General features: G+C 41.4%; 2 protein-coding genes across 3 annotated transcripts in view; one reads left to right on the top strand and one right to left on the bottom strand.

The window, feature by feature from the left end:
* The first annotated feature begins 1,726 nt into the window (after positions 1 to 1,726).
* slc38a8a (solute carrier family 38 member 8a) lies at positions 1,727 to 9,492 on the top strand. Its single transcript, XM_033968395.2, has 10 exons — positions 1,727 to 1,924; positions 3,381 to 3,579; positions 4,021 to 4,177; positions 5,272 to 5,376; positions 5,930 to 5,987; positions 7,634 to 7,748; positions 7,944 to 8,091; positions 8,394 to 8,596; positions 8,672 to 8,723; positions 9,390 to 9,492. Exons 1-10 carry the CDS (start codon positions 1,727 to 1,729, stop codon positions 9,490 to 9,492), a joined length of 1,338 nt encoding a protein of 445 aa, XP_033824286.1.
* Positions 9,493 to 9,750: 258 nt separating this feature from the next.
* Positions 9,751 to 21,495, bottom strand: part of necab2 (N-terminal EF-hand calcium binding protein 2) — a 103,399-nt gene continuing 91,654 nt past the window's right edge. Inside the window, exons 11-13 of one of the 2 annotated variants that reach the window (XM_033968744.2) lie at positions 14,574 to 14,651; positions 13,307 to 13,398; positions 9,751 to 13,179 (exon numbers count right to left, since the gene is read on the bottom strand). In XM_033968744.2, coding sequence (XP_033824635.1) covers positions 13,151 to 13,179; positions 13,307 to 13,398; positions 14,574 to 14,651 — 199 coding nt within the window. In that variant the 3' untranslated portion in view covers positions 9,751 to 13,150. The remainder of the gene's footprint in view (positions 13,180 to 13,306; positions 13,399 to 14,573; positions 14,652 to 21,495) is intronic. The other variant, XM_033968745.2, reaches the window with a different exon arrangement.

A 21,495-nucleotide genomic window follows, 5' to 3' on the forward strand; every position in this document is an offset into this window, starting at 1 on the left:
CGGACTTTGGCTCCTTATCCGAGCCTAATAGGCCCGATCAGCCTGTGAATCTGTCAGCGTCCTCAGGGACGACGGCCCCACTGGAGAACTAATCTCCCTCTGAACCTTGGGAAACTGGGAAATGACCCTGGAGCCAGCTAGCTGCGCTAACAAGATTTGGAAAAGCTGGTGGTGAGTGGAGGTCACATGCCCTCGTTCCCTCCTCTGTTCCCAGATGCCAGGACTTCCTGTCGGGCCAATCATGTCGCCTGCTCACATCCTGAGCAGGCACTTGAAAGAGACAGTGTGGCGGCTCAGGGCTGAACTCTGCGGCTCCACTCAGCCTCCTGCAGCAGATACCAGCCCGTACCTGTTCACATGTTTCCCTTGTGCATTTCTGTGACAGTGGATCATGCCTTTAGCACTGTTTATTCAGACCCACCTTTAAAGCAACTCTGCACAACTGTCTTGAGGGGGCACATCACCTGCATGATTCCATAGAAATAAACAACCATAGAGGTAAAACAACCATAGTTCTAAGCATTCTCAATGGAGATGGATAGGTTTTATACCATACTGTGGCTTATATCCAAAGTAACATTTCTATGGAGAAAAGCAGGTGGACACCCTTCTCAAGGCCAAGTAAGAGTCACTCACTGTGGACCAGAAGCACAGTGGTTTACAGCAAATATCTGCTGTAGAATTTCCATCAGCAGTTATGAATGTGTAAAAATATACTTGTCTACTATAATCATGTGCCAGTGCTGTATAAACAGCCTAGTGCATCCTTTTATGTATGGTGTGGTTATTATGGTCCTTAAAATTGATTCATTATTTAATTCCAAGCCAGATAGTTCTACCATGAAATAAAAACACTGTTTTAAGAAAGAAAGATGCACACCTGCTGCTCTCCATGAAGAGGTTATTGATTTGCCTGGAATGTTCCACAGTATATTTATCCATCTTTTTATTATTCAGTCAGGAATTTTCCAGGCAAGCAGATGACTGGAAACAACCATGTGGCAATCGCACCTCCAAAAAAAGTTGCCTAGTTCGCCTGTCCCGATGGGACATGCCCGGAACACCTCCCTAGAGAAGCTTTCAGGAGGCATCCAGAACAGTTGCCTGAGCCACCTCAGCTGCTCCTCTTGACATGGAAGAGCAGTGGCTCTACTCCGTGCTCCTCACCCAATCTCTAAAGGAGCGCCCAGCCACACTGCCGAGGAAACTCACTTCGACTGCTTGTATTTGCATTTTCGAAAAAGTGACGGAAAGGATAAGACCTTTAAAATAACAATATTTAACAGGATATATAAAATAACATAACATGTAACATATACAAAGTATAGAATATACAAAATAGACAAAATAACAGGAGGGCTTGCAGTCATCCTGTTATTTTACATTGTAGAAGGCTCCACCCACGTGATGCTTCTAACCCTGGGCCCCCAAAATTTCTGTTGACAAACCACAATCATCAAATCTGCAACATCTGCCAGTGTTTACAAGCAGTAGAGTGAACGTCCTCCTCCAGTCAGCCACACCCTCCACGGGCCCCTCACAGACTCCCACCTTGCACTCGGCTCTGGGTGAGAGAAAAGAGATCCGAGGAGAGGAGTTGTGCTTTCTGTGTCACTGCCCTGGACAAAAGAAAACCTTATGAGCCGAACTGCTCCTTACCTCTTCCAGTTCAGCTGCATGAGTGCACAGGTCATCAGCGTGTGGCTCTGTGCGTAGCCCCTGCGCCATGGAGGAGTTGGCCCGGGAAAGCATTAGCCTGCTGGCATCCGCCTCCAACAAGCCCCCGCTGGACTCGGGGCCCCGGCTCGGCTCTATGGGGGCCGTGTTCATCATGCTCAAGTCTGCCCTGGGAGCGGGACTGCTCAATTTCCCCTGGGCTTTCGATAAGGCTGGAGGGATCCGCAGCGCCGTCACTGTGGAGCTGGTGGGCACATTTTTTATTTTCAAATGCAGACAGAGACAACATTAACTAAAAGCAAAGCCAGCATTGAAATGACTTAGAATTCTGAATTTACTCTGTTGTTTTGCATGCATTTTTTTTTATCAATTCTTTATTCTTTTCTGAAGAATTTGGATAGTAAAGATCAACTGTCTGTCAGACTTCTGTAACCTTTATGTGAAAAGTAAAAGAAAAAAAAAATCCAAGCCACTTATTCAGTTCATGAAGAACAACGTTTTGTCCAGTTGATAGATTATAATCTTTCTTTTACTATGGATCATACCTGGACGACAGAGTTTACAGACAGATTTATGTGAGAATAAAATGTGCACAAATGGAACACTTTCCTCCACATTTCTATTGAATGTCTTTCTTCTTGAGTCAAAGGTTGTGCACAGACCTGACCTCTGCTTTAAGCACATTGACCTTGGGCATGGCTAATGAGCCTTTTAATCTGACCCTGCATGCAACCATTTAGCTAAACACAGGTGATTATATATATATATATATATATATATATATATATATATATATATATATATATATATAGAGAGAGAGAGAGAGAGAGAGAGAGAGAGAGAGAGAGAGAGAGAGAGAGAGAGAGAGAGAGAGAGAGAGAGAGAGAGAGAGAGAGAGAGAGAGAGAGAGAGAGAGAGAGAGAGAGAGAGAGAGAGAGAGAGAGAGAGAGAGAGAGAGAGAGAGAGAGAGAGAGAGAGAGAGAGAGAGAGAGAGAGAGAGAGAGAGAGAGAGAGAGAGAGAGAGAGAGAGAGAGAGAGAGAGAGAGAGAGAGAGAGAGAGATAGAGAGATAGAGAGATAGAGAGATAGAGAGATAGAGAGATAGAGAGATAGAGAGATAGAGAGATAGATAGATAGATAGATAGATAGATAGATAGATAGATAGATAGATAGATAGATAGATAGATAGATAGATAGATAGATAGATAGATCACAAAAATTGCTTTCTTTTCAATTTTGCAGCTGGAAAAGCTTGTGTACTATGCTACAGCCTACAGCCCTTCATGCTTATAATATTTTCTTTCATCATCAGAATACAATTTCACACAGGGCTGGGCTACATGGGGAAATCAAGAATCTTTTTTTTCCTGTTTGTTTTGATCATCAATCACTATTTTCAGTTCAAATTGTGTTTTATCTTATATAAAACAATGAGCTTTGATCGCTTTGTTTCTTGATACCATTTACATAATAAAGACTCGTGACTCAAAAATAGTCACATTTCTTTCTCTAATAGTTCTCTAAATTCTGCTCCAAACCACAGACTTTTACTTGTAGATGACTGTCTGTAGACCTCTCATTAAAACCCAAGCTGATATAGGCTTAAGTTGGTTCTGATATATTTTGATTTTGCCTTTATTATACTGGGTTTCTGATTGGCACAGCTGTCCCTCCTGGCCCTTGTGTAACTTTGTTCTACATCAGATCTCCCTTGTGTTCCTGGTGAGCGGGCTGATCATCCTGGGTTACTCTTCGTCGGTCAGTGGGCGCTGCACGTACCAGGCCGTGGTCAAAGAGGTGTGTGGGGCCGCCATCGGACAGCTGTGTGAGCTCTGCTTTGTTTTTAACCTCTTCATGATCGGTGTGGCCTTCCTCGTCATCGTCAACGACCAGCTCGAGAAATGTGAGCTACTCAATTTAGGGCACTACACACACTGAGAGGAAAAATGCTGTTTAAATAAATGCATGCAAATAATTTAAATTCACCTTTTAATTCAAACCTTACCATACCATAATGATCCCTGGTTGGACTATCCTTCCACTAGTTCTTATTCCAATTAGATTCTATAATTTATAAAATCCATTATCCTTCTGTTTTGTATCATGCAGTATTAATTGGTTTATTATTTAATAAAATTTGACCTTATCTAAGAAAAAAATAACTTTTATTTCCTTTGTAAGGTATGGGTATAGTAACTGTATTTATATTTTTATTTGGCTTCATACATAACGATAAATATTTCTGAAACAAATAACACAAATAATAGCATTTGTGTTTTTCTTTTTTTGTTGTCAGAAATGGTACACTGTGTATTTGATTTTGTAATGTGTTGTGTGCTGACAGTGTCTGGCTCCCTGTATGAGGTAGTGACTGGGTTGCCCGGCTCAGAGATGCCCTACCGCTGGTACACAGACAGACACTTGGCCCTGATGCTGCTCTGTCTGTTCCTCATCCTGCCCATGTCCATCCCCAAAGAGATCAGAGTCCAGAAATACATCAGGTCAGTAGATTATTGAGTGACAAGATAATTCAGTGAATTTATGAATTGTGAATTATTATAGTAGTGCTTATAATAAATACATAAAATAAAATTCAATTTTTTTTATTGCATAAGGTTGGTCAAATACTAGAGGAATGTTTAGGCTTTGGAGAATGTGTATTAAAGAAAGGTAAGGATTCCACAGTTGTTTTGCCTTTGCATTGATAATCGTGAATAATCACAGAATTGTGCTGCTTCTCACAATAATTGTCACATTCAAACGTTATTTTGTGGCATCTCTGCTCTCAGTCTCTTGTACATGAACAAAGACCAGACTCATGATAATACTGAAAAAATGGCTCTTATATTTGTTGAAATTTACATTCTATAATTTGAAAAAATGTTTCTAATAGTAATTTAGTACTGAAATAAAAAGGCTTAATCGTTTTACTTGGTATCAACATGGAGGTTGAAATTTTAGTTTGTGACAATGCTAATTTCATAATAATAATAATAATAATAATAATGACTCAGCACTTTATAGTGCATAGAGCCTGCCAATCTGTGCCATCGGCCCCTCCGACCAACACTTACACACCTTTCATACTAGTAAAGGTGGATGAAGTGTCTTGGCTAAGGACACAATGACAGAACTTGGTCCAAGTGGGAATCAATCCTCCGACCTTCAGCTCCTCCAAAGTCCTGTTCATGTCCGACGTAGCCCACATCATCTCCTATAACACTTTTTTATGTTAAACCAAAGAATCCCTCACAGAAATAGAACATAGTAATGGCTGTATTTTTAAAGAGTCCTGGTTTTAGGGCTGTGTTGGGCTGTGCTGGTTCACTGTCGCCATCCTCATGAATAGCGTATTGTTCTGCTTCCTCATACATTATTCAGAGAAGGCATACATTTATAGTCACGATTATCTTGTACACAATGCAGACATGAACCTGGTATTTCTCACAGTAAAGTACAGTATATAAATTATCAGAGTTGTGACCCCCACTGGAGGCGCTGACCCCCGTTGTCCCCTCCACTAACACTAACATCCATTATAATTAACCTCACTGATTGCTGCCTAAAGGCCCCATTTGTCTTTGTCTTCTTTCAGTGTTTTAGGCACTTTTGCTGCTACCTACCTGACCATCGCCATCATTGTCAAATACTACACCATGCCTTCTGTTCTGAGTCGCTCCACAGCTATGCTCAGTTCAGGGTAAGTTTCTGTTCTTCTGACCTATTTATGTGTTTGTTTAAAGCTATAATATATAAAATTTTCCTCTTTTTTTGCCCAAAATAGACAAAAAGCAGGTTTTGTTCATTATGGATGTTTTTATTGCACTGAAAAACACAGAATAAATGCATCCTTACTCTGAGTGGGCTTGCATCTCCACAACCCTGACTCTTATTTGATTTCCTGCTTGTTCCCATGGAAATGTTAGTCCTTTGACTATAATCTTCCACAGTATGGCATGAAACTTATCGCCGTGGAGAATGTTCCAAAGTATGGTTTAACTTTTTATTCCCATGCAATCATGTGGTTCACTTTCTCCAGAAAGTTACATACTATCACTTTAAAGTGGACATATTATATAAAAACCTAAGTCAGAGTTGTATTTCAATTGACTGATGCATGTTTGAGTTATCTAGTTCTTCATTTGAGACTTGAATGCTTATATAATGAAAAAGTGATAATCTGCATATGTTATAGTTTAACACTAAATAACTGGAATTGTTGATAGTACAAACATTTGAATATGACTTTTCAGAACCGGTTCGTGGGCGTCCATGTTCAGTGCAATCCCAACCATCTGCTTTGGTTTCCAGGTGAGTTTCGACAGCCATTTGCATCCGGCAATAGCTATTCTCTCCAGTAGGATTTTTTATTTTGCTTATTTATACTTATAAACAAAACAAACAACAAAAAAAACACTGAAGAAAATTTGACTCAAGTGCTGGTTAATGCTTATTTTTGACACTATTTTTGGCAATATAGATCCTATTTCATCTGTCATAAATTCACTAGCAGTAGTAACATCAGTATTTTTGTTCAAAATCAATCCTGTTAAAATACCATGGTCAAAGCTGAGAAGTGATATTTGGTGTTTTGCTGCAGGGCTTATATTGTATTGACCCAGTATTCAGCCATCTCTCAATAGAAGTGATTGTGAATGGTTTTTCTCAGTGGTATTTTGGCAGCTGCTCTGAGCGTCTACGGAGTGTGTTTCAGTGCAGGGAAAGGTCATCTGGCTCCATGCACTACGGGAGCCCGGTGGTGTGAACTTTCCCTATTTAACAGCCACGGCGTACAGTAGGAGTAAGTCATAATTCTCTCAGTCTTAGTAGGACGGACCAAGTGTAACCTCACGAGCTGTCATGGTAACGCTCGGAGGAGTCTTCTGGGATCTAATAATAAAAAAGAGGGAAAAGTGGAAGATTGATGGCAGTCCTTTCACACAAACCACAAACTTACCAGGAGACACGAGACCCCAGGCAGAGTGATGGCAGACGCTGAAAAGAGCTGATGAGATCCTCCGAGCTGTGGGAGTGAAGCTAGATTTAAACTGGACCACTGCAGCTGGGATCAAGTAGGGGCAAGAGCCTGCAGCCAGACCTCCATTATGCTGCAGGGTGACACACTGTTCAGCCCAAAGCCATAGTCCTGATTTAATTTACCATCTCATCTCTCGTTCTGGTAGCTCACACTTCAGGCGGAACAGGGCACAGAGAGTTTCACCTCCAGCACCGTCCAGCCAACAACTGGCCTGTTTCTGATGACTTCTGATATAAAAAAAACAACAAAACAACAACACATATTTGTATTGTGTCTATAACTGTTATTGATTCTTTCCAGCTGATGGCATCAATATTTCCTGGAGGTGAGATGCTAACTGTAAGCATTGCTCTGTCTGAAGCTCTGTTACTCAAATTAGACTTTAATCTGAGTTTTAATTTAATGCAATCTGACCAGAAAGAACTGACTGGAACTACAACAGGTGAGCTGATTTGTGCTGTTAAACAAGTCTGTCAGACATCAATTACAGTGACAAGCTAGTTAGCATCAGCCAACAGTTTTTCACTTAGTCATTCTCACCCTTTTTGTTAAAAATCAAACTGGACCATGATGCTTCTATTGATCACAGGCTCCTGATAATATTTTAAATCCATTTTGTATTTTATTCTTGAATTTTCAGGCAATCTTAAAACTTTTTTGGCTGCATTTGGTAATGTGTGTATTGTATCATAGTAACTTCTACACATTACGTCATACACATACATGAAGAACACTCCCAGTTAGATGTCACTGCAAATTATCAATAGTGAGTGTAATGAATGAATAATGCTAATGTAACCAGTGATGTGAAACTGAGCGACAGGCCCCTCACTCGTATTATAGTTTCTATTATAACATGGTTTCATTGTAAGTGAGTAGGTTTGTAGATTAACCCACCAGACCTTTCTTTGTTTTTCAGTGTCATGAGGCATCCATTGCGATTTACAGCAGCATGGAGAACCAGAAGCTTTCCCACTGGGTGCTCATCTCTGTGCTGTCCATGATCTTCTGCCTCATCATCTACTCACTCACGGGTCATTTTACACCTGTTTTGTCCTCGATAACATTAGAATTTGAATTATTATTTGATGTAATGCTATATTTGGAAATGTGAACAGAAAAAAAATGCTGAAGTCATAAAATGTTTTGAATAAATTATAATAAATTATACTGTGTGGCTGTGTGATGCTGGTGGTAAATGTGTAATATGTTAAGTCTTTATGTTGCAGGGGTTTATGGATACCTGACCTTTGGAAAGGATGTGAAAGCAGATATCCTCATGTCGTACGCTGGACATGATGTCCTGATGGTGGTGGCCCGGCTGCTGTTTGGAGTGTCCATTATAACTGTGTATCCCATCATTGTGCTACTCAGCAGGTACCAGCCTTCACACATACAGTATTATGGGGTTCTGCACTATTATTAACTACTATTATTATCATGGTAGTTTTCTATGTACTAGGCAATTTGAGAATATAATAAAAATGTTGAAAATAGAGCTTTTGGCTTTTGTCCACAAAGCCAAAACAGGTGAGCTGAGATTGGGGTGAGATGGAGATGACTCATGTGGTCATCACTGAAGGAGAAGACTCATGCCTCTTTAAATCTCCAGTGGGAAACATTGCTGTCAAATTTACAGATGTACATGGTACTGCATTGACTTCTGCTGCTGATCCCAGGTCAGTGATGCAGGAGCCCCTAATGAGGTGGCGTTACAGACAGACTGGAGCAGTGAGCGAGGCCTTTGAGAGGAGTAGCCGGTACCTCCTGAGCGTCCTGTGGATCACAGTCACCCTCCTCATCGCCATGTACGTCCCCGACATTAGCAAAGTCATCAGTGTGATCGGGGGCATCAGCGCTTTCTTCATCTTCATCTTCCCAGGTATGCCCCCATGTGGTCAGTCTTTTAACTACAGTACAGTACAATGCAGTCCACACTGACTTTGTGTTTGAACAGGCCTGTGTCTAATGTTTGCCATGCAGTCTGAACCCGTATCCTTTAAGACCAGGTGAGCGCGCTCCAAGAAACTCATTTAGATGTTAATGCAATGTAAATATACATCTGCAAGAAAAGCCACATAAATCCACCAGAGACGTTATGACAGTAGTTAATAAGCATTCAGCGTCTGTTTGTTTACTGCCTCAAATCTTTGACTGTGAAGAAATAATCAGTCATTCAGCCTTGGTCCCTTTCCAACTTCTGAGGCAGATTTGAGGGAAAGTCAGTGTAATGTGAAATCAATGCTCACTAGAGAGTTTGCACTTTGAGGCTTTTGTGCTAAAATCCTCAGGTAGAAATGAGCACAAATTTCCCTAAATTAGAAGCTACATTTCAGATGTCAGGACATTCATGTGAACCTTTGATCATGGAGGACAATTTATTCTCATTTTAAATAGAAATGAAAGATGGATGGTAGAAGTGTAAATCCTAATGATGTACTTCAAATGAGCTTTTAAGGGTAGTGTGTGTCCTTGCCTTTAATCATTACAGTGCAAAGTCAAATGTTATGTAATTAGAAAGTCGTGTATGTTGCTTGATATATATATAAAAAAAATACTGTAACATCATCATTAAGAAAACATGTACTTCAAATTTATCCATTTTCCACTTTACCCTGTGGTCGACTTATTTCTATGAAGCATGTGACTTGCTGCTGTCCACCTGTGCTCCTCAGAGTGGTCCTGACCACATGGGGGGCTGTTACCCTGGTCTGTGGTGCTTTCATCTTCGGCCAAAGCACCACCATCGCCATCATGCAGCTCCTGCACAATATCTGACCCCAGGACTTTTAAAGACATTTTGCCTTCATTTTGACTTTTGCCTTCACAACACAGTGTACACATATGGGTGAGCCTGTTATTGTTGCATAAGTCTGTAATATAAAGTTGTTTGTAGTGATGGTTTTATTATCTATTTTAAATAAAATACAAAAACTTTTCAAAGAGATTCAGAAGTGGTTTAAATTCAGGTTTTCCCATATATTTGAACGTCAATTTTAGGATCTTATCAAACAGAGTCGACACAAGGTTTTCAGTTTTTTGTCATTTTATTGACTTGCATCACTCTACATCATCTATAATTTTAACAATATATTTTTTAAGACCAAATATAATACTTGCATCCCTGCAATAAGTCTCTACACTTAAGAGAAAGCTGTTTTACTGAAACATACATTAAGAATAATGATTTCATTAAACATTGCCATAAAAGTGAAAGTTCATTCTTGTTTGTCATTGTTCTAGTTATACATATTTTATATAATAGATTTTTCTCTCTGTCTTCATAGGAATACTAGAAAAGAAAGAAGAATAGGTAAGAAATGCACAAAACCCATAGAAGAGTAGCATTGCCTAACACTACAGCAAAGAAGTTACTGGACATTCAGTTTGACATGCACTCGCGGAGGATTAAAAAAACAGCCATAGAAAGGAAGAGTTACCGCCATGATGTTGATGAAGTGGCTAGTTCCTGATTGGCTTAAGTGACAATTCACCTTGAGGTAAACCTATAAAGGACACCAGTAGCATGCTGCCTAAGGTGGCCCTGGTGTCTGCGCACAGAACTCCATCTTTTTCTATGGCAAGAGCATTCAGTCAGGATTTTTCAGTCACCACATTTGGACGGCAGAACTCTTTCATTGTATGACAAAGCACAGGTTGCACTTTATAGTGAGGGATAAGAGGAAAAGCAGAGTCAGGAATGTTTTAACAGTATTGGCATTTCTAACAGTTCACCTTATGATTGTACAGAACCAGACTGGGTGAGAACAATGTACAGAGGAGACTGTAGGCTGCACTCAGGTGGACCACCTTCTCATGGATTAACAGCTTTACAACATGGCTAAATAGAAACTCCATGTTTTCAAATAAATTACTTCATAAATAGCTACACACACTGATGGATTATGTATTCATTTCATAAATTATGCATAATCCCAACTTTTGCCAAGACTCTTTATTTTTCTGTTCCAACTATAGACGAAACCGCCAAAACATTTTTATCTCTGAACATAGTCCCAATTATTTTTTTTATACTAATCCTAAATAACATTTTTGTAGCCTTTGAGTGCAGCCCATGTTCATTTACACAACAGTTCAAATTCTTGCATCAGTGAAGCTGGATCCCCATTGGTTGCAAACACTACTGACAGATGGTCTATTGATTGACATAAGTATACAGTATATATGTGGCTCATTTTCATTAACAGTACTAATGTAACTAGATTTCAATGACTTTGTCCTGAACACTCCCTATACTCAGCAATCTAATCTATATCATATTGTATCTTTAGTCCATCTTTTGTACATTGTGCTTTGTGAGTGATTGTTTTATACGGGGGGCATATACAGTGGTGCTGTGCTGAGGGTCTGGGGATTTACATTGTGAATTATGAGGTTCTTGACCTGAATTTGACACCCCTTTACACCAAAGAGAACATGTCAGACTTAAGCAGCAGTGACAAAGGGCATCAGAACACCGAGCCCATTCACCACTATTGACCTTCATAACCTTTAATATGTTTACAACAACCTCGACGGCTTCTTCAAGTGGATCTCAGCATGAGGTTTGTGTATGAGTGTTTGTAGAGGTGAAGGAAACGGCTGGGATGTATTCTTCTGTTAGTTCTGGTTGATTTTAAAGCTCAAAAGATATTTTATATCTATAATTATTGTATCATTCAAACCTAACCTTCCCTTAACTGTCACATTTTCAAGTACGTTAGCTTAAATTTATATTTGAAAACCATGCCCAATGAATCTCAAAGCAAACCGTTATGACATTTTAACGTAACATTTTAGGGTAATCATATCAATTAAAATTCTAGTGAATACCAGGCTTCATTACATTTTATTGGTCCAGGGTTACACCATATCCAGGATGGCAAACTAGGTCATCTCTACCAGCCTCTGTTCTGGTGTCTCTCAGTCACATCACTCTTTTCAAGTTGAATCTTGTAAACATATTCAGGATGGATCAAATCCCATTGTGTACATACGTTTTCTATATAATTAGTGAAATAATGTCTTGGTGATTATAGAAGTCCTAGCTGATTTTGTATACTTTGTCCATGCAACACAAGGCTTATGTACTCTGATCCCAACAGCCTATTAGCAGCTCGCTGGAGTCAGCCTTACCTATAAAAGTTGACTGAAATCCATTTAACACCATCTCTATGTATGTTCATGTTTAAGGCTTTATATTTATGTCATTCAGTTTTGATGATCTTCTCAAGAAACTGCAGTGCATTACGCTACTGCTAAAGAAAACTGCACCATAGCACTAAAATATATCAAGAATACAAATATAATAATCATAGAACAACATTTTCTATGTACACTCTCTACTAGACTCTCACAGCTAATTATCATCGCCAATCAAGACAAGGAAAATACAAACTCAACATCATTTTTAGCTGCATGTGTGATGAACTGCTGACCTCGACTTAGCAGCACAAAGTGTATTTATCTAAATCTTACAACATGGCTCACACTGTCAACAGAAAGCCTCGTATTCAGACATAAAATATAGAGCTACATAAAGCATCTAGTCACTCATTTATAATCATTGATATTAGTTCAAAATGAAAACAAACATTTGTGAACTTTAAACTGACAACTTCTGATTAGTAATTATTTGTACCATTTGTACCAAAATACACTCACTGTCTTTGCGTTTTTTTGATGTCCAACTGCAGAGCAAATCTAGTATTTTGAGGGATAGACACAATTGACATGTTGCAGATTAATGTTTATCTGTATTTATGACACAGCTGTGCTCGTTTTATTCATTTGCTACAATAAAATATGGCCAAAAAGTTTTTCAATCAATATTATGTCATAACTGAAAAACCCTTTCAACTCAGATGGGTATAGAAAATTAAGTCTCTATTATTTCGAATTGTCATATAGCATGTGTGTAGCTAGTGAAGCTAACTTAGCAACTGTCAACATTTCTTCCTGAGATTGCAAGCTAATATGGCAGCTATTCCTTTTGCGATGGGCCGGGATCATTTCAAAATAGCTGATGTGAAAATAATGCCAAACCAAAAAGAGCTACATTAAGTCCAATAAACTTGAGAGCATGCGTTCTATGCCTGTAAACTCTTGTATTTATCACAAAAAATGACCAAAACTGCTACATAACAACTACGCTGGGGGACCTTGCTACATGACACTACCTGTGGCTCGAAGCTGTAGATAGTGACATTTACAGAAGATATTTCAAAAATCTTGAGCCGGCAAACTACGCGCACACTGTGAAAGTACTTTTAGTCGTTTTTTGACTGCGTTTGACACCATTCGTTTGCACTGTGTAAACATGTACTTACAAAAAGACTTAAGGTAAAAGAGGAGGGAGGGGGTGAGGGGTGATACATGAGGTTTGTGGGGTTTCGGACGGTCATAGTCTTGGCGTGGTTTTCACTTCTTCATGCTTTTAGTCCCTGTTCACGCTGCACCAGGCGGCTGAAAGAAAGGGACAAACTAGTCAAGTACAAACTTTTAACTAGATAAGAAAAGTTTCGCAATATATTATATATAAGAACGTTGTTATATATAAGAAAGTTGTTCAACATAGATGAATGGGACTGACCTGGCACGGCGACAGAGGACACAGCCTCCGGCTGGCACAGTGTATCCACCTTCACATGCTGAAAGGCTTTGTTGGGAGGAGACTGGAGGTGCCTGAAGACAGAGAACAATGTAATGTCTGTGTAAATGACACAAATCATATAATATACATGCCTTTGAATTTCAATGTCATTTTGAACACAACATTTCACCATTCAAAAGATGCTTGCAATTGTTATTGGAACAAAAACTAATTTGTACCTCTTTCTGAAACCCATGGATAATAGCACTAATCAGAAGAGTATGGGTGAAACGCCTGATTAAATACTTTAAATTTATTACATGCTTGCTTTTTAAAAATTAGTTATAACTTCAGAATTACAAAGTAAATGCGAATTAATTAACAACAAGACATAAACATTTTTTTTTTTTAACATTTACTTCAGGGTCTCTTTTTGCCTTCTCCCTGGCCCTTCTGAACACCAGTCACAAAAGCTGTGCTGTGAGCGTGGCTTTTTACAGTAAGAGCTGAAATATTAATGTGGGAGTGAAGAGAGAGTGCAGTGGAGCGAGCAGACTGATCAGCCTCTGCTGCCACCGCGGCCCATCACTAAATCAGGACCAGCTGACACAATGCACAAGCCCACCCTGCCCTGGACTGACTCGCCCGGGCAACACTAATGAAATGCACACGACTTATGACAGTAATGGAAGAAATGTGAGTGCGCTGATTTGGCGATCAGCAATCAATAAGAACAATGGCAGAGGGAAAGAGCCTGCTCAGCTCCAGAAGTGCTGACTGAGAGGAAGGAGGGTCCACGCACTTTAAAGTTTTGTAGAAATGAAATGTTTGGCAGCGATCGTCTCTCTTCAGCATTTATTTACCAGTCCAGAGTGTGTGGCTCATTTGTTTTACAGGGTCATATTTTGTCTGGCATCCACAAAAAAATGATACTAGTTTTACTTAAAAAAGTGATTAATTTTAATTTCTCTTTCAAATAAGAGACCTTTTTTTTCTACATGATTAATATAACATTTGTTTCAATAATACTAATAGAAACCCCCCCATGTCTATAAATGTATAAATGTAGTGTTTAAGTGAATGGTGATGGTCAGAGTTTGGCGCAGATTGGCAGATTGCATGTCTTGAAAAGCGCTACAAATCCATTGCATTATAACCAATTTTGGGCTCTTGTTCCATCAGTGGGCATCGTCCTCTAAAAATAGTAAATGACTCTAGATCCAGGATTAGTGTACTGCAATGTGAATGACAGCAGCATAAGTGTCACCTCTTCCACTCGTCCTCTCCATCCCAGAACTCGTAGACGACGAATGATAAACCGTCGGGCAGGCGCACCGCAGTCACACTGAGGAGACACAGAATGGACATGAGTGGATTAGAGCTCTGTACTGGGCTGCAGACTTGAAGATAATACACATGAGATTAGGAGAGGAAAAGTAGCTATGAGCAACATAAAACCAAAGCAAATCTGCAAACACTGTAAGTACGGGTTTGGATTATGCTATTTCTGCTCATTTTAATTATTCTATATTCTAAACTGCCTTTAAGTTTTTATTAGTTAATGAGGCTTAACTAACAAAAACTACAATGATGTGTATGTTAAATGATGGAGCAGATGATTAAAGGTAACGGATTGCGCCTTTGTAAATGCAGCTAATTGTAAATAAAGTTAATTTAAGGTGTTGCATTGTTTTTAAATCACTACTTTTGGCTTTACATATTTGTTTTCATACTGTGTTCTATAACTAAATCCACCGCTGTATAAATCAACACGGATGGATTTAACCGGACATGGATTTAACCGTGAGCTGCTGCAGTGATATTATTATTGGCCAAATCCAGAGATGCGCTATATGTTCTGTATACATAAGCAGTCCATAATGAGCAGCAGTCATGGTGTATTTTACAAGGCATGAGGGAGAGCTAAACAACCTCCCATTTTAACTCAGCACTCAGCCGGCCACGCTACATTTATATTCAGAGAAATGACAGTTGATTTAACTGTCTGTTGCTTCACCAGATTGTGAGGATGGACTGTGACTGGCCACTATGTAAGATCTTTCCATCTGCTCAGATCCTTACCAGATAATGTGCACTTTTAGCTCCGATTTTCAGCTCCCAAATGTTCTGCACCAAAACCGTACTCGCTCCCTAAAAAGTCTCAGTTTAAGCATAAGGTTTTAAAGGTGCACTGTGTGACTTTTCTGGAGGAGCATTCAGTCTCGAGCTAGTCTCCGTGGAGTTGATAATGTATTGTCAAGAATGTATAACATATAACATATATTCAGTTGTTCAGTTCAAATGTTAATATTATGAAAAGAGAACCTGAAGAGCCTCTCTAGATATGACCTGTTTCTTGTCCTGGTAGCACCACCTGTTTATCCCCATGGAGACAAATGCGTTTAATACCATAGCATTTCAGGCAAAGCAACAACATCACCATGGAGACGAGCAGGAGGCATACCATCTTGTGCAAAAGTTACATAGTGCATACTTAGAGTTTTTATTTACCACAGCAACTATGTGTAAATACAACCAGGAGAAACAAGCTCCCTTTATATATTTGTTAATCTGGATGAGAACGTTTCCCAGTCTTTGTCCCTGTAGTATGTCCTTTGACCTGTAGAGAGCAGTGGTGAGTCAGTTTGCTCCATCTGCCAAAAGCCATCCGTGGGGCTCCAGAACAAATAAGTTGTGTGAGCTCTGCTGGAGGATGTAATCAAGTACTGCTGCTTGGATTTCCACTTGAAGTCTCAAGATAATGAGAAGGGACGCACACACTATAATAATCTTTACATATTACAATCTAAAATCACATCTTGTGCGAGATTAAACGAACAGCTAACTCCAGCGAGAGGGGTGTGTGAATAAAGGAGGAGAGACAGCTAATGAGCATCAACACTGTCATGCATTATTTACAGCGGCCATTGTACCGCAACTATTTTTACTGATCGAGAAGGGAAGCGGCAAAGTACCAACAAATCAGCCAAGTGTCTAACCACTAAACAAACAAGCAGGAGATGGATAAAGGCTCCAGTGCCAGTGCTCGTTTACTACAGTACTCAATGCCAGGCTATAAGAGACAGCACAATGTTCAGTACTATAATTATTTAAAAGACCTGTGCCCATTTTGTTCTCTCTTGGAGCCAGTATAATAAAAAAAAAACCCTTTTATTGTACAAGAATCAGGAAGTGCACGCTTAGTAGCCTAGCATTACCATGACGACAAAACTCTGCTCGAGCCTATGAAATTTGTGAAAAACACCTACGCGCATTAAGTCATCACAGTGAATAATACATACAGAGGATACATAAAGTAAGCGCATGAGGAATAACTTTGGACTACTGCAAACCATTTAAGTTGAAGTAGTTCTGTAGTTCACATTGTTCTGACAGTATAAATCAGGTACAGTGCCTTTAGCGTTATTTAATCAAGGCATAATAGATTGGCTTTTACTATAGGTCACATGGGCTTCTACCAAGACATGTAAGCGCTATTAAATATAGGTCTTTCTGTACTCTAATCAGCAGCAGTGTTATAATGGGATGTTTTCAGATGTGCCACACCCGCAGACTGAGGCAGGAGGAAGTTTTCTATAGTGTACTGTGCTGTATTTTCATCATAAACAAAACTCAATTTTGTTATAGCAGTGTTCGATCATCAATGGTGAAAGTGAACAGAAACATTAATAGAAAAAGACGCTAAAAATAGAGTAAAAAGAACACGTTTTTAGATATGGATAAACTATGTATTGTCTAATTAATGCATGATGACATAATATCTTGTGACAATGCAACAGGCTAGACAATGCACGAATCTGGCTTCCATATTAGGTAGGCCATAAAACATCTCCAAATGAACAGGGAGACTAAAGTGGTTGTTCGCTCGTAGTCATTCATCAGTATGGGCTAAACAGATTCAAGAATTGAATTTGAGTGCGCCGAGTTTGTCAGGGAAACCACAGGTCTTTAATCACCTCCAGAATTCAATGGTGATTCTTAATGTGGTGACAGAAGATCATTTGTCAAACCTGAGAAGATGGGAAATGATGCCGACGCAAAGCTGAAGCTACATACATTTACAAAAGTCTTATCTTGATTCATAAAGTTGCTAATGTTTGCACTTTGTCAAATGTACACTTCATATTCTTAGAAGCCCCAAACTATAGTCTGCCTGTTCATTTGGAGGTGCCTTGAGCTGTTTAGGCAATTAATCGGTTGATGGAGTCTTAGTTGACCAAAATTTGTATTAGTCAACAGCAGAAATGAGAAGTACCAGTAAGTGAGTAAGTTAGCTGAAGATTTGCCATTTTCAGTATTTATATGTAAAAAGGGGAATTAAACAACCTTAATCTTTTTTTTTTTTTATATATATAAATACACTGTTTCCTAGTAAGATTTTTCTGCATAAATAGTTGTTTTTGCATGCACTCCATGTACTTGTAGTCTTGTGAGTCAGATACCCAGAGATACCTAATAGTTTTGCCACGCCCCCTCTTTATTTTACTAATTGATCAAACAAGTTTTTAGCCAAGAATTTCTTCAGTCGACTACAGCCCTATCCCAAACTCGTGATGTTCCCCGTGACAATCTCCCTGCTTCTCCAAGAATGGTAATCTATCCCCATCTTGTTTTATGACGGCCATATTGCACACTAAGGGAAATCACTGAGCTGGAAAACATCATTCATTAATGTGTTTGATTGGCTAAACAAGCTGTATTTCTGTTTAATGCTTCACGCCAACATCACATACAGATGATGTCTATAAAAATATTAAATACTGAGGCATGACGCTGTGCAGGCTGTGAAAGCATTAAATGTGCTTTGGAGCTCCGGGCATAACTCACATATTTATATTACATTAATTACCAGGCATAGTGTCAAAGAGGACTGGGTTTATGTCTCTGTACAAAAGCTGTAATTAGCGTCTGCACAAATGACTGTAAAAGGCTGGTCGCTGCCATGAGAGCCAATGACTCGTACTTGTATTTGTGTCATCTCTAAAACAATTAAAAACAAACTGTTATTTTGTTTTTGTTTGTTCCAGGTTGAATGCAAATACTAATAAGACCATTTATATAATTAATTTTGATGCTTGTCACCGACACAGCGTGAGAAGAAAAGAGAGGACTGGTTATATAATATAATAGACAATTTATATTCCCCCAAAGACTCATTTTTCATTTTCCAAATTGTCTTTTGAACATTTCCATTGTATTCTATTAATATGCTGGCATAGGGTATTTGTTATCTGCTTCCTAAGAGATGCGAGGGTGGCATTATGTTCCAGAAAATGGTAGGTAGGATAAAAATAAGTGTAAGCATGGGCGACAGTGGCTCAGTTGGTGGAGTGTTTGTCCACTGATCCAAAGGTTGACTGTTTGAATTCTGCTCTCGACATAAACATCATTGATTGAGCGCTCAGATCCACTGACCCACAGGTTGGCGATGCGATTCTAGCTCTCACAGATGAATGCTGTCATTGTGTCCTTGGGCAAGACACTTAACCCAATTTGCCCCCAATGTCTGTGTACACTGGTGCGTGAATGTGTCTGAATGGGTGAGTGGTTCCTTGATGTAAAATGCTTTGAGTGCCTTGAAGGTGGAAAAGTGCTAAATACATTTACCATCACAACTTTGAGACATGATATGTTTTTATTTCACTTACAGAAATCATATACCAACGTGAGCTTAGGTCTGGTCGAGAGGCTTGCATTTTTAGAGTTTTCATAACAAGCAGGTTTATGGATGGTGGGAGAAAACAGATGACTTATTTGCATGTATAAGGTAATAACCAGAAGTCTTTCCCCTGTATTATTTTCATACACCTAGACTGATCTGTGGGTTCAGCCTATATTAAACCTTCTGCAGAGTAATGTGGGTGGATGTGAAGAGGAGCTGGAGGTGTAGCCAAGGGCATCTGCAGGATATAGGAGTGGACTGTGCATACACATATTGCGGTGGGGATTGGAGGGACTCAGTGGATATTAGCGTGATTCCCAGTAGCCCGCGGCTCTGAGTGGGCAGCACAGGAGGTTCAGCCCACGTACATAAGGCATACATCACACTGTCCTCCAGGTATGACTTTATCAGTAATATATGTAAAACTATACTATAATCTGACTAATCTGACGCCCGGGGAGTCACAGTCGCGTTGCAGATTATGGTTAAATAATGATGAAATATTTAGTGGTTAACGGAAGATAAGATCTTGAAAGTAAAGCACGAAATGAATTTCATTTTGGGTATTTTAGTAATGAATAATCACATGAATAATCACCCCGAACCGCCACCTTAACGTGGTGGAGGGGTTTGAGCACCCGAATGATCCTGGGAGCTATGTTGTCGGGGGCTTCATGCCCCTGGTAGGGTCACCCATGGCAAACAGGTCCTGGGAGACGGGTCTGACTAAGAGCGGTTCAGAAGCCCATCATGAAGAGAAATCCAACGAGGCCGTTTACGTCGCCCGGACTGGCGTTACCGGGGCCCCACCCTGGAGCCAGGCCTGGGGTGGGTGCTCGGCAGCGAGCGCCTGGTGGCCGGGCCTTTCCCCACGGGGCCCGGTCGGGCCCAGCCCGAAGAAACGACGTGGGGCCGTCCTCCCGTGGACCCACCACCTGCGGGAGGAGCCATGAGGGGCGGGTGCGGAGAGATCCGGGTAGCAGTCGAAGGCGGGGACCTCGACGACCGGATCTCCGGACATGGAGACTAGCTCTGGGGACATGGAATGTCACCTCGCTGGGGGGGAAGGAGCCTGAGCTTGTGCGGGAGGTTGAGCGTTACCGGCTAGATATAGTCGGCCTCACCTCCACGCACAGCTTGGGCTCTGGAACCCATCTTCTTGAGAGGGGTTGGACTCTCCATTTCTCTGGCGTTGCCCGCGGGGAGCGGCGGCGAGCTGGTGTGGGCTTGCTCATTGCCCCACAGCTCAGCCGCTGCGTGTTGGGGTTCACTCCGGTGAACGAGAGGGTCGCGTCCCTGCGCCTTCGGGTCGGGGACAGGTCTCTCACTGTTGTGTCGGCCTACGGGCCAAACAGCAGTGCAGAGTACCCGGCCTTCTTGGAGTCCCTGGGAGGGGTACTAGACAGTGCACCAACCGGGGACTCCGTTGTTCTCCTGGGGGACTTCAACGCCCATGTGGGTAACGACAGTGACACTTGGAGGGGCGTGATTGGGAGGAACGGCCTCCCCGATCTGAACCCGAGCGGTGTTTTGTTATTGGACTTCTGTGCTAGCCACAGCTTGTCCATAACAAACACCATGTTCGAGCACAAGGGTGTCCATCGGTGCACGTGGCACCAGGACACTCTAGGTCGGAGGTCGATGATCGACTTTGTTGTCGTGTCATCTGACCTCCGACCGCGTGTCTTGGACACTCGGGTGAAGAGAGGGGCTGAGCTGTCAACTGATCACCACCTGGTGGTGAGTTGGATCCGCTGGCGGAGGAGGAAGCCGGACAGACCTGGCAGGCCCAAGCGTATTGTGAGGGTCTGCTGGGAACGTCTGGCGGAGCCCTCCGTCAGGGGGGTCTTCAACTCCCACCTCCGGGAGAGCTTCTCCCTGATCCCGGGGGAGGTTGGAGACATGGACTCCGAGTGGGCCATGTTCTCCACCTCTATTGTTGATGCGGCTGCTCGTAGCTGTGGTCGTAAGGTCTGTGGTGCTTGTCGCGGCGGCAATCCCCGAACCCGGTGGTGGACACCGGAAGTAAGGGATGCCGTCAAGCTGAAGAAGGACTCCTATCGAGCCTTGTTGGCACGTGGGACTCCTGAGGCAGCTGATGAGTACCGGCAGGCCAAGCGTGCCGCGGCTCGGGCAGTCACAGAGGCAAAAACTCGGGGTTGGGAGGAGTTCGGGGAGGCCATGGAGGAGGACTATCGGACGGCCTCAAAGAGATTCTGGCAAACCGTCCGACGCCTCAGGAGGGGAAAGCAGTGCTTCACCAACACTGTTTACAGTGCGGGTGGAGAGCTGCTGACCTCGACTGGGGATGTTGTCGGGCGGTGGAAGGAATACTTTGAGGATCTCCTCAATCCCACTGTCACGTCTTCCGAGGAGGAAGCAGAAACTGGGGACCCAGAGGCGGACTCGTCCATCACCCTGGCTGAAGTCACTGAGGTGGTTGGCAAGCTCCTCGGTGGCAAGGCTCCGGGGGTGGATGAGATCCGTCCTGAGTACCTCAAGTCTC

The sequence above is a fragment of the Periophthalmus magnuspinnatus genome, chromosome 6 (genome assembly GCF_009829125.3).
Source record: "Periophthalmus magnuspinnatus isolate fPerMag1 chromosome 6, fPerMag1.2.pri, whole genome shotgun sequence".
NCBI classification, from domain to species: Eukaryota; Metazoa; Chordata; class Actinopteri; order Gobiiformes; family Gobiidae; genus Periophthalmus; species Periophthalmus magnuspinnatus.